This window comes from Lethenteron reissneri, chromosome 61 (genome assembly GCF_015708825.2).
Source record: "Lethenteron reissneri isolate LAM-NWPU_2019-01 chromosome 61, ASM1570882v1, whole genome shotgun sequence".
NCBI classification, from domain to species: domain Eukaryota; kingdom Metazoa; phylum Chordata; class Hyperoartia; order Petromyzontiformes; family Petromyzontidae; genus Lethenteron; species Lethenteron reissneri.
Genome location: NC_083839.1, coordinates 9,824,472 through 9,842,686, shown reverse-complemented (window position 1 = coordinate 9,842,686; position 18,215 = coordinate 9,824,472). Strand labels below are relative to the sequence as shown.

Genomic DNA, 18,215 nt, shown 5'->3' with positions numbered 1-18,215 from the left:
TAAGAGGAACGGAGACACACAGACAGAGCAGAAACTAAGAACGACAAAAAACGAGTGTAGACTCCGTTCCTCTTGTGTGTCTCCGTTCCTCTTGTTTTTATGTTTTATCTTTCTTTGGAATTTTCACACTTAAATTCTAACTTAGCAATCTTTGAAATACGTAATCGACCAGGCTATGCGTTAATTATGTGTTGACCGACTCTCTGTGTCGTTTTACATAACATTTCGATACTTTGCTAGGTTATTTATTTAGTGTGTTCTTTCTCCCTCTAAGCCTGCGTACTTTACTACGCGTCTCTTCGTACTCATTGACATGTAAATTTTTTCTCTAACCCCTTCCTCTCTCTGCCTCCGCCCCCTCTGTCTATTTAAGGCCACCCCACAGATACGATCACCCCTCTCTGTACCTGTGTTGCCCTCTCTATGTATCTTGGTGCTATCTGTCTGCTTATATGTTTGTCTATAGTTTTCTGGTTAGATTTTATGTCGCTATTTCATTGTACCTGATGATGATTGCTTGTGTTGCAATCGAAACGTCGTATGCTATTATTTAATTTATTATTTTATCTTTATACGTGACTTTACCAAAAGAACCAAAGAATAATTTCTGCAGTCACGAAAGCTCCAAAATTAAGATTACACCAGAATCACTTTTCGATTTCCAGCTGCAGTTTTGTCAGCCCTAAGGACGGATGAAGAGATGGCACGGAGTTTGGTACAATATCTGAGGGAATCATTCGGCAGTATCAATGTATTTAATGATGAAAAAAGGCTTTACCCTCTCTGGCATAAATACAGGAGGTGTTAAGATTTTCAAACACCAAATAGACATAACTCTGTTCTCCTAGATCGCGTTTTAAACGTGAATTGGATATAACGCGATTGAGTGAACAACGTCGAGCAGGAGTAGGAAAAAGCGGTCGTGCGCTGCCTCGGCGTAGCATCACACAAGTAATTGGGATGCTGCTGGGTGCTTCTAGATGCTACCCATGCTCCCTAATATTTGTTCAACCTGCGTACATATCTCACGTGTAATCGCGAACTGTGCTTTACCCTATATATAATTTATTATCACGCGATTTTTCCATCACGCGGTGTTCTTTCGGAACGCAACAACCGCTGCATTATAGGAGAACCAGACGGTATTACCACACACTTGTGGTAAAGTAAAAAAAACACAAAGCAAAACAAGATTTGCTTTGATAACACTGTGTAACAATTTATTTTTGTTCCTGGGTAGTAAGTGTTATTTCCCAATTGCTTATGCCTCAAAAGTACAGGAAATGGCTATTATTCTCGACACACTTTGCTTTTGTGACCAGGACATTGATATTTTGAAATTTACCTATGTTCAATGAGACAATTCCAGATAGATTCAGTGCTGAGTAAACTTCGAGTAACTTCTAGTACATTCTAGAACTTTCCGGTAATATAAATAGTAATATAAATTCAGGGGCCTTAAGCCCACCAGTTCAGTTTAGTTCCAGCTGCCTAAGTTGATACATGTCTGCATTTTTCTGAGATGGCATCAAGATGCTGCAAGCATCCGGCAGATACATTTTGCTCTGTCTGCGGCCAATTTATCAAGACAAGAGCGAAAAAGTACTCTGTGGAAGCATCTGCGAAGTTGTGTGAGGCCTATAATGTATATTTCAGCATGCCTGTAGGGGATCAAGACAAACCATGGGCACCTCATTTCACCTGCGATCAATGCAAAAAAACTCTGGAAGGTAAGATGGACAATTGTTGCTCGCAATGTTATGTTATAAAATTTGTACAAATTTTAAATTTGCAAAGTTTTTAATTTTAAAATGTTTTACAATTTTCAATGTTATTGAAAAAATACATCATATATGAAAAATGTTGCGAGAATCTCTTACACATTAGTCATGGGTGAAATAAATTTATTTTTGTAGGATGGTACAGAGGGAAAAAGAGAGCCATGAAGTTCGCTATACCAATAATTTGGCGGGAACCCACTGACCACTAAAGCAACTGCTACTTCTGCATGGTGGACCCTTCCAAACCTCGGACTGGCAAGAATGCACCTGCTATCACGTATTCCGACCTTCCTTCATCCATCGCCCCGGTGCCACACTGCCATGAGCTCCCCGTACCCACTCCTCCGGAGAGAGAGCAGCCGTATTTAGAAGAGAGCAGCAAGTCAGAGAGTGAGGAAGACGTTGTAGATCCAGACGACAATTTGAGAGGTGGAGCTGAGGAGAAAAACCCATATTACCCCAACCAAAAATACCTCAACGACTTGATCAGAGATTTTGGTCTCACCAAGTTCAATGCTGAGGTTTTGACATCTAGGCTCAAGCCGTGGAACTTGTCGGATGAAAGTGTGCAAGTTGCAGATCAGAGGAAGTGTCACCAATCTTTTTGCAGCTTCTTCACCTGTCAAGATGGGCTCTGCTTCTGCCATAATGTGACCAGTCTGTTCGAGGCAATCGGAATGACCTGTAACCAGAATGAGTGGCGTCTCTTCATTGACAGCTCATCCAGGAGCCTCAAAGCCGTGCTTCTCCATAATGGTAAAAAGTACCCGTCAATTCCCCTGGCTCACTCAGTGTACCTCAAAGAGGATTATAACAGCATCAAGACCCTGCTGGACGCCTTGAAGTATGATGAGTACGGCTGGGAGGTTATCGGAGACTTTGAAATTGTGGCATTCCTGATGGGTCTCCAAGGCGGTTTTACCAAGTTTCCCTGCTATCTTTGCCTTTGGGATAGCAGGGACACCAAGGTGCACTACCACAGGCGGGACTGGCCACAGCGGACTGAGTTCTCTGTGGGGAGGAACAACATCAAGTGGGAGCCAGTGGTGCTGATGCCATTGCTGTACATCAACTTGGGTATTATGAAACAATTTGTCAGAGCTGTAGATAAGGAGTCAGCAGCCTCAAAGTACCTTCAAGACTTCTTCCCTAAGCTGTCTGAGGCAAAGGTCAAAGCCAGTGTCTTCGTCGGACCACAGATACAAAAGATCCTGGAATGCAATGAATTCCCCAAGAAGCTCACTAGTAAGGAGAAAGCGGCTTGGAACAGCTTTGTCGCAGTGGTTCGTGGCTTCCTGGGCAATCACAAGGTCGAAAACGATGTGGAGCTGGTTGAGACTGGTGAAGAACTACGGCATATTGGGCTGTAGGATGTCCCTCAAAGTCCATATCTTTGATGCTCATCTTGATAAATTCAAGCAGAACATGGGAGCGTACTCGGAGGAGCAAGGCGAGCGCTTCCACCAGGATATACTGGACTTTGAACGCTGCTACCAACGACAGTATAACGAGAACATGATGGGAGACTACATTTGGGGACTGATTCTTGAAAGTGATTTAGAGTATAATCGTAAATCTCGAAAAACAACTCACTTTTAAATCTTTTGTAGTAATTTTTTTATTACTTTAGAATGAGTAAATGTTCATTTTGATTCATATGTTTTTTTTTTACTTTATGTGAATGAAAATACTCAAATTTGCCCGTTTTCTCATTAAAATAGGTACATTTCAAAATATCATTGTTCTGGTCACAAAAGCAAAATTTGTGGGGAATAATAGCCATTTTTTGTACTTTTTAGGCATATGCAAATTAGGAAATAACACTTACTACCCAGGAACAGGAACAATGTAAGCATTGCCCTTGAAACTGATTGGCCTACACCAGAGACAGCCTCCTCTATGGCTTCGTCTCACCTCCAGTGCTTTAGAACGAAGGCCACCAAAGGGTGAGCAGTACAAGGACAATGGAAACATAAAAGTGTGAATAGCTCGGGTTGAGCAGATCGTTATCCTCTTTTCTGTGCCTGAACATTTTTGTTTTTTTGCAACAAATACTCTCTGTGAACGGGCTGTCTGTGGTATATGCAAACGTGTTCAGGAATTTGACAATCAATGCATTTCCATTATGTGTGGGTAAACAATCCACTTGCCCACTATGCACATAAAACCTGGACAGCCATGTAGCTGTAGTGGTGACCCACAATCCCGTGCACAGCAGTAGCGATATGCCTTAAATGTCGTGTCTTTTCATATAATCAACAAAAGTACCTTTTTGCAAGTATTGGTTTATCCTTTTTTGCAATATTAATGTAAACCATTACATAGTCTCCTTTCAGTGTACATATTTAATGGGTCAAATCAAGTTCAAGAGGTCATCACGACCAATATCGTTAATAGCGTCACACCTTTCCATCATTTAAATAATTGTGTCGCGTGTAAATTGTGGCCTACAGGTCACCCACGCTGTACCATTCCCACGGGCTGACATCACCGCATGAAGTGAAGGAATCTGTTTCTGGAACCGTCCGGAGATCACGAAGCATAACCAGAAACACCCTTGCACCACAGAGACACCACAGAAGCCACTTTCTCCGATGAGCCTCTGTAATTACGCACGCACGTTTTAACTTCTTTCGCACCTTACATAGCTAAAGCGTGCTAATTGGTGGCTCCTCTCCTGCTGGCAGCCACATATCCGGCATTCCTGCGGGTTTTCATTATGCTCGGGTTGGGTGCAAACGCGCATGCACCGTCTCGTGTGCTGCACATGTGCACATCCGGGACCTATTTTTGGCAATGACTGAAACTACCACAAAGGACAATCCAACTTTGTTTCGAGTAGGAGCCTGGAATTCAACCCCTGATCTTAGTGAGTGGTGGTGGTGTCTCGGCATGGTGGCTTAGCCGCTGAGCCCACGCAAGCCACCACGCTACCAATGCTCTCAACCCGCGCTTACACCACCTCAAACGTTCACTCTGGAGTGACTGCGGAACTTCGGTCCACAGTGGCGGCCACCAGCATGCCCTTCCTGCGAAGTCAGCCCCCCCCACCTTATAGGCGATCAGCCAGCGGGCCCTCAGCCGCGTGTGAGGCGGCGGTGGCTACACAGTGGTGACCCTCATGACGAGCTCGCGACGGGCGCGGGCGCCCCGGTCCCCCCCACCCCCCCGGTTGCACTGCCGCAGCCTCTGTAGCATCTGCAGCAGTGGGTGGGCGCAGCGGCCGTGGCCTGCGCTCATGCCCGGCCCGAGGCCCAGGCCGAGACGCGGGCCGCTCCGGTGGTGGTGGTGGTGGAGGAGGTGGTGATGGTGGTGGAGGAGGTGGTGGTGGTGCAGGTGGTGGTGGTGGAGATGGTGGTGCCCTCGCCGTTGGTGGTGGCCATAGTGTTGTGGCGCGCCATGGTGGTGGTGGTGGTGGAATCCGAAAGGACCCGAGAAGGCTCCGAGGACGCGAATCCTCTGGCGCAGGAAGGAAGGAGCCGACGGGGTGCTTCCTTGCGCTCCGTTCGCCACCGCCGCTGTCGTGCTCGTGGCTCGGGTGGCCACGGCCGTGGCTACCGCTGCCAATGCCGGGGTCGTGGTTGCCGTCGCTGCTGCCGTCGCGGTTGAGGATATCGTCGTCGCAGCCGTCACTGTCGTCGTGGTCGTGGAGCCTGCCGTGTCCGACTTGTCCCTGATCTTGTCGTAGTTGAGCACTTTCCACCGCTGGTTTACGGCTCGCCAGCGCTTGAAGATGCGATATATTGCTGGCCCCTCGTGGATGATCAGGCCTGTGGATGAAATACGCAATTAAAAACAAATACAAAGATCCCTCCTGTCCCCCCGAGAGCCATGAACAGACTGTTGGGGCAAGTGCTGTTAATCGCATGAAGACCGGCACTGTGCACACAAGGGGGTGGGTGGCCAGCACCGTGTCCGGTCGCCTTTGTGCGCACACAAACATCTGTACACGCACACACACACACAAACATTCATTCTCAGTGGGAGGCCGACTCACTACACCTTGTGGAGGATTGCTCCTCTGAACAAAATAGTTCTGTGGTTCTATTTTCAAGTGCCAGTTCGCGTTATAAGTCAATAAAAAAATTATATTCCATGTAAGCTGCTTCGTAAGTACGGGTGTTTGTAAGTTGGGCGTTCCTAAGTCGAGGACTTCCTGTACAATTAGCAAGCAGCTATGACTTTGCGAATGGCACACACACGCTGGTAGTGGGTGGTGTTCATGTCCTTCCTATTCTCTGCTATGCAGATGATGATACACCACCGTCCCAGGTATTCATTTTAGGCTGAGCCAACCAAGGGTAGGCCAAATCCAGATTTATAGTGTTCACCTCGTTATTCACGAGAGATAAGTTCCAGAGATTCTTGTGAAAAGCACAATTTGCTAATAAATACATGAAAATAATCACAATGACACAACAACAATTTTAATAGGTTATAATAAACATGTAGATAAAAAAGTATGAAATAATCTCCATATATATAAAAGCAAAGTTGTGATTATGTGTGTCTGTTCAAAATGTTTAGCGTACTTCCCGACATGCAAGAAACTTGAAATGTGCCATGTGGGTATTTTCCAGACTGTACACCATGCAAAAATTATAAAAATACACTTAGTTATATTTTTGGGTGGGGGAGCTCAATAATACATATATTTTTTGCACGGCAAGTGAGCTGTGACGTCAAATCTGTCTTGTGACCCACACATGTGGAAGCGTAATGCATTGTAGTGTAGCGGTTAGCGCGCTGCGCTACGAACCCGGCGACCCTGAACGACTAGTCAACTTCGTGACCGGAAGCTGACCACCACCACAAACTCAAGCACACGGGCGAGAAGCTGTACATGTGTGACGAGTGCGGCAAGACATTACTCGCGCTTGGCCTACCTGTACGTTTTCAAATGTGTGTGTTTAACTGTTGTGGTTCTTTGTTATTTTAAAGATGGCAGTTCTGCTGTGTATTCTACTGCTGTCCCTCCCGGCCATATCTAGTGCCAAACACAACTCCACCACTGACAGCCCTCGTTATTTCTCGTCCATACTTGATGCTCCATTTGCCATTACACCCGCTAGTGAAACAGCTTATAGCCACTTCTACACTCCATCATTGTATCCTTTTAAACCCTATCTCTGTCATATTACTTCACCAGCACTCCTTCCTAACTTCATTCTGCTCTTTAAAATGTCGCCATACGTAAGCAGCTACGATTCGTCCAAGGTTCGTCGCTCTTCATCCTTTCACAGAAAATACTTGTGCAAACTATTAATTCTACTTTTGTTATTTCTAGGAGGTATTGAGCTTCACCCTGGCCCAAATGTAAAGAAATCATTTAATTCTGTAGATTTTTCTGGCAGAAAAGGTGTTGGTGTTCTACATGTCAACATCAGAGGGCTTGTGATTAAATTAAGTCAACTAAAACTAGAATTTTTCGATTTAAAGCTTTCGTGACTGCAGGGATTCATCTTCTTGGTTCTTTCGGTAAAGTCACGTAGAAGGGAAGTAATAAAATAATAAAAATAAAACATAATAAAATAATTCTCACGACGTTTCGGCCACAACGCAAGCAGCCGTCCTCAGGTGAAGAATGAAACACCACCAAGCTTGGAGCGTATATTTAAGTTGCATATCAAGAGGAATTTTAGCATATTTATGGGAAATGCGTAGGAGGTGGGCGGGGGGTTTAAAAGTCATATTATGCCCGTGCATTATGCAGGATTAGCATCATCAAATACCACATACCAGTTAATGATATTGTAGTGACATAAGAAGGGAGGGGCTGCTGTGGGCTCTGGGACCCTGGGCGGCCCAGGCGCTTGGGCCCCTTGGCGCCAGGCGCTGGGTTCCCAGGCGGCCCAGACGCTTAAGCCTCTTGGCGCCAGGCGTTGGGTTCCCGGGCGGCCCAGGCGCTTAAGCCCCTTGGCGCCACCAAAAGGGGGGGCTGTGTGTGCTCTGTGGGATATCTGGGGGCACACACGGCCCCACCCCTCGTTGGGGACTAGGCATAAAAGGGGAGCTCCCTGGACGATCAGGGCCAGTTGTAGCTCAAGACCCAAGACCCAAGACCAGCCATCTGAGAACCCTGGGACGCTGTGAGGGCCAGTGGTGGGACTCTGGAACTCCCGACTCTACGACCTTGTGAGGACGAGTTCCAGAGCGTAGCCAGAGTAGTGTATCTAGGCTGTGTACCTATGCTGTGTACCTGGGCTGTAACAGAGTATCAGGACTGTTGGAGAGTTGGAGTGTTGGAGTGTTGGATTGTAATAAAGAAGTTACCTTTACAAGTGTCTCCGGAACCCATTACATTTGGAGTCAGAAGTGGCCATGGAGACAAGAAGTAAGCCACGTACCTTCAGTCCTGACGGCGATGTCGAGGAACAAGCGGCGACGGGGCAGGCAACTCGGGCCGACAACGACTCCGCACCGCCGGATGAGCAGCCGTCCACCACACCTGCCGATCCTCCTCCAGCGTCGGGAGCAGCAATGGAGGAAACGCTGCTTCGCCTCACTGAGCTGCTCCACGCCACCGTATCCATCCTTGACGACATGCGTCGCTCACAGGTGGAGACAGGAGGGAGAGAGGCGGCGCAGCGCCCGCGCCATTCCGCCGGCTCCAACACAAAGATGGCAGCCGTTCCCGGCACAAATACATCCGGGTGTGTCGTCACTTCTGCCAGGGGAGCAGTGGCCGCTGGGAGTGACATCACTTCCACCCAACCAAACAACGCCGCGTCATCAGCGCTGCGTCCCTCACCGCCAGGTGACAGCTGTCTGCAACTTATCAACGCCGCGTCATCAGCGCTGCGTCCCTCACCGCCGAGTGACAGCGCTGCGAACGCGAAGCCAGCTTCAGCCGGGTTGCCAGGCAACAAGCGCGGGGCTCACGTCCAGCAACGCCTGCCGGAACTCAAGGCATATTCTTCAGAGAGGGGTGAGTGGGCAGCGTTCGAACGCCGGTTCGTCTCTCTTATAGAGACGTCCGGCTGGTCGGAGGATGAAGCGCTCCAGGGCCTCCCGGCTATGCTCGACGACGACGCCCTCGCAGCACTCCTTGCAGTGCCACAGGCGAAACGTGCCACGCTCACGGACGCCCTTCATCAGATGCGGCTGATTTATGGACCCCCGTCCGAAGCACGTCACCGCTTTGATGCGAGGAGGAAGAAGGCCTTCGAGTCGGCGATGGGGTACCGCAGCGCGCTGCTGGCCATGGCGCGGGTTGCCTACCCTCGCATGGATGAAGACGCTGTGGAGTCACTCGTGCTGCAGAAGCTCATGAGCTTGGCCCGCCAGCTTCGAGTTGCCATGCCAACAGCCGACGACGATGATGACTTCATGTCGCTACGTGCTGCCAGGTGCATCCAAGCACACCTCCATTGCGATGAGGACACGACCATCGCCACCTGCGCAGGCCCACCTGATGCACAAGCCTATGACGTGCATTTGGGGGCTCATCAGGCCTTCGCGGCAACAGAAAGTCGCAAATCGTCCAACTGGCGATCCCAGCGAGATCACCATCAGCGGGACCGGCCAACCTCGCGCCAGGATGGGGCGTCCATCATCTGCCACAACTGTGGCCTTCGGGGCCATGTGGCGTCCGGCTACCAGGTCCCCCGACGCCGGACTTCAGGACCTCCGGCGCCTCGCCCACCACCGTATCCTCGGCATACCCAGGCGAGTCACGACACCTCTCACTCTCGGCCCCCACTTACAACAAGGACGCACCCTCACACCACACAGGGGGGTCATGCTTCAGAGGAGGGGGATTCGGGCCCATCATTGAGCAACCGGGCGCTCGGACCAGGTCAATTGTCCGAGTTGGCCCATAGGGTCGTTGCCGCGGCGGCAGGGTCCTCTGCCGTAGTGGGTTCCATCGAGGGCGTTGATGTTCGTATGTTGATCGATACGGGTGCGTCGGCGACCATCATTTCAGACATAATTTATAACATTCTGCCCGATACATGCCGTCTCTTGCAGCCAGTTGATGTGCCATGCTATGCCGCAAATGGGGGTTGGTTGGGCATCACCGGACGGATCAATGCTCAGATCCGCATTGCTGACGTCCAATTAGTTGGGCCCATTTTGGTCTCATCAACCCTCGCCATTCCGTGCCTCCTCGGAACAGATTTCTTGGGGAAGATGCCCATTAAAATTCTCATTAACAAAGGGTGTATTGAGCTCCCCTCCGGCCGACGCAAGGCCTTCCTGCCCACACCCACTCGGTTGCACTCCGCATCTATGACGGTGCAGGCGTTTGCAGCCTGTACAATTCACATTCCTCCCGGCTCTCAGATGTTAGTTCCCCTCCAGTTTCGTAAACCCCTTGACTACGATGCGTTCATGGGAGGTGCTGTGATTGGGCCTTCACGTTCAGCTGAATGGGTGTCGGACCTCGTGTGTACACAAACGCTCGTGCGAAGCGACCATGACCCCTTTATCCAGGTCCTTAATGCGGGATTGGAAACTGCCGTTATCTGTCAGCAGCACGATCGGGGTCGACGTGCGTCACCTGCAGGCCCCGGACCGCGTGCTGCACACGGCGAGCGGAGCAGGAATGGGGCTGCTGGGGAGAGCCACCCTAGAGGTCCGCATAGGCAGCCAGGTGTGCACCCAGGAGTTCTACATGTCGAGTGCGTTGTGTCACGAGTGTATTGCAGGTACCGACCTCCTAGAACAGCTGGGACTCAACGTGCAACCCCGCCAGCGATGCGCCACCATGGAGAGCAACGGCGAGCGGATTCCGTTCCTGGGACGAGAGCCGACGCGCCCCCGCTTCGCACCTGTGGCCGCTATCCTGGCGACGGCAGTCACCATCGGGCCGCTCACCGAGATGCTGGTGCCGGTAGCAACATCCCCCACCGACCCCGCGCTCCGACCATCAGGGGAGGTAATGCTAACTCCTCACCCGGAGTTGGCAAAACGGTATGGGGTCGTGGGATCCGCCACGTTGGTAAACGCAGATGGGGACCGATTGTTTATGCGGATGTTTAACCCTCACAGTACGCCAGCGATACTGCGACGGTGCACCCCGATCGCCACCATACACCCCCTGCACGCACGCCACTCTGATGAATCGGTGTTCGCACTCTGGGCTGAGAACCCCGGTCGTTCTGAGGGGGACCAGGACCTGGCCTGGCGAGTCGGCCCGACTCCCCGAGCCGAGGTCGTCCCCCTGCTCGACGCGTTACATGTACCATGGGCGGATTTACCTAAGGGAGAGGCCGATCGGCTGCGCGAGTTACTGCAGGAGTATGCCGACGTGTTCAGTGAACACGACTCGGACGTGGGTCGGACCGACCTTGTTAAGCACCAAATTGACACCGGTGCAGCCCGACCCATCAAACTCCCTGCGTACCGAGTGGGCGCACCCGAACGCACCCAGATCAAAGAGGCGGTTGGGGACATGCTTTGCGATAACATAATTCAGCCCTCGGCGAGCCCCTGGTCAGCCCCTGTGGTACTAGTAACGAAAAAGGATGGGTCAACCCGGTTCTGCATCGATTACCATAAACTGAACGCAGTCACGCTCGGCGACGCCTTCCCCATACCCCACATCGACGACACTTTTGACAGCCTCGCCGGAGCGCGATATTTTTCCACCCTCGATCTCGCGTCCGGGTACTGGCAGGTGGAGATGGCGGAGGAGGATCGGCCAAAAACCGCATTCACCACCCCGATAGGACTATTCGAGTTTCGAGTACTCCCGTTTGGACTCACCAATGTGCCCGCGACGTTCCAGCGGCTGATGGAGTTGGTGATGCGGGGCTGTCAATGGGAACAGTGCCTGATTTACTTGGACGATGTGATAGTGTTCAGTAGATCTTTGTCTGAGCATTGGTCCAGGTTACGAGAGGTATTCCAGCGACTGCGAGCGGCTCATCTCAAGCTCAAGCCACGTAAGTGTTACATCGCACAACGCGAGGTGGGGTACCTCGGGCATCGCGTCAGCGAGGCAGGCGTGCACACCGATCCGGAGAAGGTACGCGCCGTAGTGGAGTGGCCACGGCCAAGGAATCTGACGGAGATCAGATCATTTTTGGGGCTCGCCACCTATTATCGTCGATTTGTAAAGGGATTCAGCGAGATTGCACGCCCCCTCACCCAACTCACCTCCCCTAAGCACCCCTATCAGTGGACGGGGGCCTGCCAGACGGCCTTCACCACTCTCAAAGACCACCTCACCCATGCCCCCACCCTCGCTTTCCCCGATTTTACCACCGATTTTATTTTGGACACCGGCGCCTGCAGCAGCGGGCTGGGCGAGGTGTTGTCACAGGTACAGGATGGGACAGAACGAGTCATCGTGTATGCCAGCCGGACCTTGAGTGGGGCCGAGCTGAACTATTGTGTGACCCGCCAAGAGTTGTACGCCGTGATTTTCGCATGTAAACAGTTCCGGCCGTATTTGTACGGCAGGAGATGTCGCGTACGCACTGACCATTATGCTCTGCAGTTTCTTCTTACATTCAAGGAGCCGCGGGGGCAGATGGCCCGGTGGTTGGCGCAGTTGCAGGAGTACAACCTGCAAATAGAGTATCGGGCTGGCCGGACGCATGCAAACGTGGACGCCTTGTCGAGGCGGCCCACGGTGTACGCCGAGACAAGGGCGGAGGAGGCCTGCCCGTGTTTCACGGGGGGACGCTGCTGGCAGGCAACGGACCCCCGAGAGGCCGCGGCCACTGACCCCCCCCCAGCGAGAGAGAGTGCAGTGTGCGCCACAGAGACCCTCGCAGGTGGCACAGGGGATCCCGTCGACCGCCCGGCAAGGACCACGGCTCGGGGCCCAGCGGACCACCCCGCCCCGATCGGACGGATCCAGGAGGATGTCGGCTGCGCCTTCCCGGGCCTGAACGACGAGCAGCTGAGACAGAACCAACAGCGGGATCCGGATCTGGCGGCGGTGGAGGCGGCACTGCGGGAGGAAAAGAGCGCCCTACTAGGACCCTGGAGCGGTTTGTATGCCCGGTTGTGTGTGCAGAACGGAGTGGTACGGGAGTTAACCGAGGCCGGCCAGCCGGGGTGCATCTGTGTCCCTGCCCAGGTGCGACCCGAGCTGCTACAGCTGGCGCATGACCACCCACTCGGGGGCCACGATGGGGAACGACGCACTCGAGAGACCCTGCGTCGCCAGTATCTCTGGCCCAAACTGGCACAAGACGTGGCCGCCTGGGTACAGGGCTGCCGCGCCTGTCAGCAGTGCGGGCCGAAGCCGGCACGATATCAGGTACCCCTAAGGCCGTTCCGCGTCAGCCGCACGAACCAGCTGGTCGGGATCAACCTACAGGGGCCATTCCCGCGATCCCATCGAGGCAACCGGTATATCCTAGTCGCAGTAGAGTATTTCACCCGCTACCCCGTGGCAGTGGCCATCCCTGATAAAACGGCCTTGGTGGTGGCCCGGGCATTCGTGGAACATTACGTACTTAAGCACGGGATCCCAGAACGAGTCCTCACTGACCAGGGTAGCGAGTTCGAGGCCAAGTTGTTCCAGGCACTGTGCCGAGAGTTCGGAATTCAGAAGGACCAAACCACAGCGTACCACCCCCAGGCGAACGGTATGGTGGAGCGCATGAATCAGACCTTAGCGGGGAAACTCAAACGTATGGCGGCCGCAAATCAACGGGATTGGGATGAACACCTCCCCTACGCCCTTTTCGCCTACGCCACCACCGTACACACGTCGACGGGACAAGCCCCGTTTTTAATGATGTTCGGCCGTGAGTCTCGTTTACCCGCAGATCTGCTATTCGGCGTTCCTTCCCCCCAGCCGGAGGAGGGAAGCCGCCCCGTGGAACACCTGATGGAGACCCTGCGAGAAGCCCGAGGCCGAGCATACCCGCAAGGGGAAGCCGCGCATCGGCGGCAGGAACAGGGCACCTGACCCCGCATGGAACTCCCCTTATTCCTGACAGGCGCTAAGGTATGGCTACACACCCCTCGCGTCGAGGCCGGGCAGGTGGGGAAACTGACGACCTACTGGCGGGGACCCTGGACCGTGGTGCGGCAGATCTCCCCCTGGACGGTACTAATCTATGGCGGGGAGAGGGGTCGAGAGACGGTGGTCAACGTCCGCCGCTTAAAACCGTGGAAAGCGGCCCCGGCGAGAGAGAACCCCGTCACCCGAAGGCCCCGAAATCCCGGGGTACCTGCACCCCTCGTGTTGGGGGGCCTCGCACACTACATGGGCCCCGCCGGGCCCCCGAGACGCCCCGATCCAGTCAGGAGACGGCGTGGACGACGGCCCCTAAACCCTTCCGCTGCTGGGTTTGTGCCCCAGCCCACAGGTGCCAGAGGACGGGGAGAGCCGCTGGAGTGGAGGAGGAGGCCGCCGCAGGAGCTACAGAGGACAGAGCCACCCACCCCGAGACCAGCCACAAGGTCCGGACGGATCCCCCGGACCCCACAACGTTTCCTCGTGGGCGCGGCCCAAGCAAGGTGCTCCAGTCAACCCGGGACGGGGACTGGCACCTCGGGGGGCTATGTGATGCCGCCGCCACGAAGCCGTTCAGCAGGCGCCCCATCTACGACCTTGCCACCACCAAGCGATGGAGCCGACCCTGCGTCCCCCTCACCTCACCTCACATGAACACACCCGCACGCATTTCCCCCCCCCCCCATAGAGCTCCGAGGGGAGGTCACCTGACCGACCGGTTTAACTTTCACGGTTTCCGGCGACCAGGGAATTGGACGACCTCCCCCGACGCTACTTTGCACCGCGGCGCTGCGACCGGCCTTAAGATGGTATGGTCGCGGCAAAGGGCATTCGGCCACCGCGGTTGAAATGCATCCCCCCACACACACCCCCACGGGTCGACGAGACAGGCAGAGGAGGGACGGGGCGGCATAGTTTAGCATGCCAAAGCGGGCTCTGGTGCGTAGGTGCCATCGTTAGGGAAGTTAAAGGATAGGGCGGGAATGGCAAATAATCAGAGAGGCGACTCGGACGCATAGTGCGCAATTGATGGGGCAGGTGGTGAAGACATGCGGAGGCTCCGCGCTTAACTTCCACAGCAGGCCGTGGTGATGGACGCCGCTGCATAATGCGCAAGACCAAGGCGCCATGCATGAGAAAGGGATTAATTAGAATAAACGCCGCAACACGCAGCGCATCTGATTAGCATAGCAAGGGCGCCCGGAACCGCCGTACGCGTGCTGACGGGCGCGCGCCCATTGTTAAAGAAAAACTGGGAGGGGGCCGCCACCACGCTCGGAGCCGCATCCCTTTGATGTAGGGAGGATAAAAAGGGGGCGCAAAGGGGAGATCGGTCTCTTATTCCAGCACCAGGCGACAAGACGCTCTCCAGCCCAGCGACCCGGACGTCCGTGCGACGCATAGAGGTACGCTGCTAGCACGGGATCAACGGACCGCCATGGGCACCTAACAGTGAGTAAGAAGGCAAATTAGGATCATAGCCGATAAATAGGGAATAGGTCCAGGGGTAGTAGAATAGGCCAGCCTCGTCGATTCATATTGACTCAACAACCAGTTCCAGGTAGCAAACAATAAATCATTAATAGCGGAGCGTGGCCTCGTGTGATCTCGTTGAGCAGTGTGAACGCATGTAGTGCTGCGTATACAGCGGCTCGCCTCGTGGGAGCGCTGCACAGAGCGGCGCGAGAGTGGGTGTCGCGTGTGGAGCTGCATGTATGCGCGTGCGTTCACTCCGTGTATTATACAGGTGCGCAATCATAACGTGAGTAGTCAGTGTTGAGTTGGAGTGCACGGAGCTGCGTGTGTGTGTGTGGGTGTGCGTACGTTCGCTCCGTGTGGGTTGCAGGTGCGCGATTGGGAAAGGGAGGTATCGTGGTAGCGTAAAGGGGGGCATAATACTACTCGGTAACTAACCATGCCTACTACGCGGACCCGCGGTGGAGGGGAATCCAAGAGCGACGGCTCCCACACCATGGGTGAGGAACCCAGCAGCGGTTCGCCTAGCAGTGGGGGGGGGCGAGTGATGATGTTAGCCCGGCCGTTAGCATTAAAGAGGGAGGGATCTCGGGGGCCAGCGACCCCGACAGCTGCACTAAATTGCTAAGCCACCACATCGACACGGATGATGCCACTCCAATTCGTCAAAACCCATTCCGGTTGAGCCCGGCCGAGAAGGAACATGTACGGGTGGCCGTCAACGATATGTTGGCAGCCGATGTCATTGCGCCATCAAATAGCCCATGGGGGGCGCCGATCGTTCTTGTTAAGAAGCACGACGGGAGCCTCCGCTTTTGTGTTGACTTCAGGAAACTTAATAAGATTTCTGTGGCCGATGCCTACCCGCTTCCCAGGATGGACGAGTCGCTCGATGCCTTAGCAGGTGCACACTACTTCTCTACCTTGGATCTCCTCTCGGGGTTTTGGCAGCTACCCCTTGATGACGCAGGGACTGTTCCAATTCAACAGACTTCCCATGGGTCTTCACTCGGCCCCGGCGACGTTCCAGTGCCTGATGGAGCTGGTCCTCGCTGGGCTGCAGTGGGATTCTTGCCTAATCTACCTCGACGATGTAATCGTGTTCAGCAAAACTTTTGATGAACACCTCATGCGATTGAAGGCAGTTTTCCTTAAAATGCGGGCGGCTAACCTCAAATTCAAACCGCAAAAGTGCCACCTCATGAGGGATTCGGTTCGTTACTTGGGCCATATTGTCAGCCGCTCCGGAATTGCCACGGACCCCGAAAAAACAAATTGCGTGCGCTCATGGCCAACTCCTACCTCTGTTGGGGAGGTGCGGAGTTTTATCGGCTTCACCTCATATTATCGACGATTTGTTGCGGGATTCGCATCCATCGCGAAGCCCCTCCACGCATTAACGGCCAAAGGGGTAAAATTCCATTGGGGAGAGTTAGAACAGGCATCGTTCAATGCCGTCCGAAAAGCACTGGTCGATGCTCCTACCCTGTCTTATCCAGATTTTACCACTCCGTTCATTCACCGGAATTGGAGGGGTGCTGTCGCAAATTGTCAATGGAGTGGAGAGTGTAGTCGCCTATGGCAGCAGGGTGCTGTCGCCCACGGAGCAACGTTACTGCGTGACGCCACGCGAATTGATTGCTATCGTTTTTTTCATAAAGCAGTACAGACCCTACGTGTATGGCAGGCATTTCACAGTACGCTCCGACCACGCGGCACTACAATACGCCTTGCGAGTGGACCAACCATCTGGACAGCTCTCGCCTTGGCTGGAGATCCTCCAGGACTTTGCGTTCACTGTCATTTACCGCAAGGGGATTCAACACGGGAACGCCGACGGGTTGTCGCGACTGCCGACCAATGGACGCTGTGCTTGTTTTTTGGGTGCGGGGCATTGTAGGCAGCCTGACGGGGTACCGCCCCCATCCCTTGCGGCCATGACCGGGGATGGGGTCGGGGACCACGGGGCTCCCTCCACGCAAGTTCCGCAGGACGCATTGCTGGGCCTTGGGTTGGACGACTGGGGACATCTTCAGATGGAAGACGTCTTCCTCCTCAAATTGAGACGCCGCGCTAGGGATGCCGAGGGTCACAGGGGGCAGGGGGGCCCTGTATCATATGTCATCCGGGAAGGCGTCCTCATGTATTGGGATGGGGGGTCCCAATCCCACACGTTGGTGGTGCCCACCTCCCTGCGAGGGCAACTTGTGTGGGAAACCCACAGTCGCCTCTTGCACTTGGGTGTTCAGAAGACACTAGCTAAAATGCAATTGGAATTTTTCTGGCCGGGCATGGCAAACGATGTGGCTGACCTTGTGCAAGGTTGCATAGAATGTGCACGGCGGAAACCACCTGCTAGGCCATCCTGCCCGCCGCTCTAATCCATTAAGGTTTCCCGGGTCAATGAGATCGTCGCATTGGATATTTTGGGTCCGTTTCCCGCTACTCCTCGGGGTAATAAGTACCTTTTGGTTGGGGTGGAATATTTTACCCGATGGGCCATGGCCTGGCCACTCCCCAACCAGTCTGCAGCAGCCATTACGGAGGCCTTTTTCCAGGGCTACGTCCTGGATAAGGGTGCTCCCGAACGCCTGCTGACCGACCAAGGGAAAAATTTCTCTTCCACCCTGTTGCGGGAATTGTGCAACCTGCTAGGGACACACAAAATTCGCACCTCGCCATATCATCCCCAGACTGACGGTATGGTCGAGCGATTACATAGGACACTGATCTCCATGCTAAGCCACCAGGTGTCTGAGTGACAGACTGATTGGGATCTCCACATACCTGGTGTCTTGGCCGCCTATAGAATGGCGCCCCATGCTGCCACGGGGTACTCGCCATTCTATCTTATGTATGGTAGGGAGGTTTGCCCCCCAATCGACGTACAATTGCGCATTAAACATCCCGCACCTAAGGCTAAGATTGCCGACCACATCCGTGCTAATGTGCGTCGTCTCGTGGATGCCCGGGAGGCTGCTCAAAATAACTCAGAAGCCCGTCAGCTTGCCAACGAGCGGTTGCGGAACCTC

The 18,215-nt window shown here is 53.6% G+C and overlaps 1 protein-coding gene across 1 annotated transcript in view; it reads right to left on the bottom strand.

Moving 5' to 3' along the window:
* Positions 1-2,239: 2,239 nt before the first annotated feature.
* LOC133358313 (E3 ubiquitin-protein ligase MARCHF11-like) overlaps positions 2,240-18,215 on the bottom strand; it is a 207,084-nt gene continuing 191,108 nt past the window's right edge. The window contains exon 4 of the mRNA XM_061576567.1: positions 2,240-5,551. Within this exon, the coding sequence (XP_061432551.1) occupies positions 4,884-5,551 (668 nt within the window). The 3' untranslated portion in view covers positions 2,240-4,883. The remainder of the gene's footprint in view (positions 5,552-18,215) is intronic.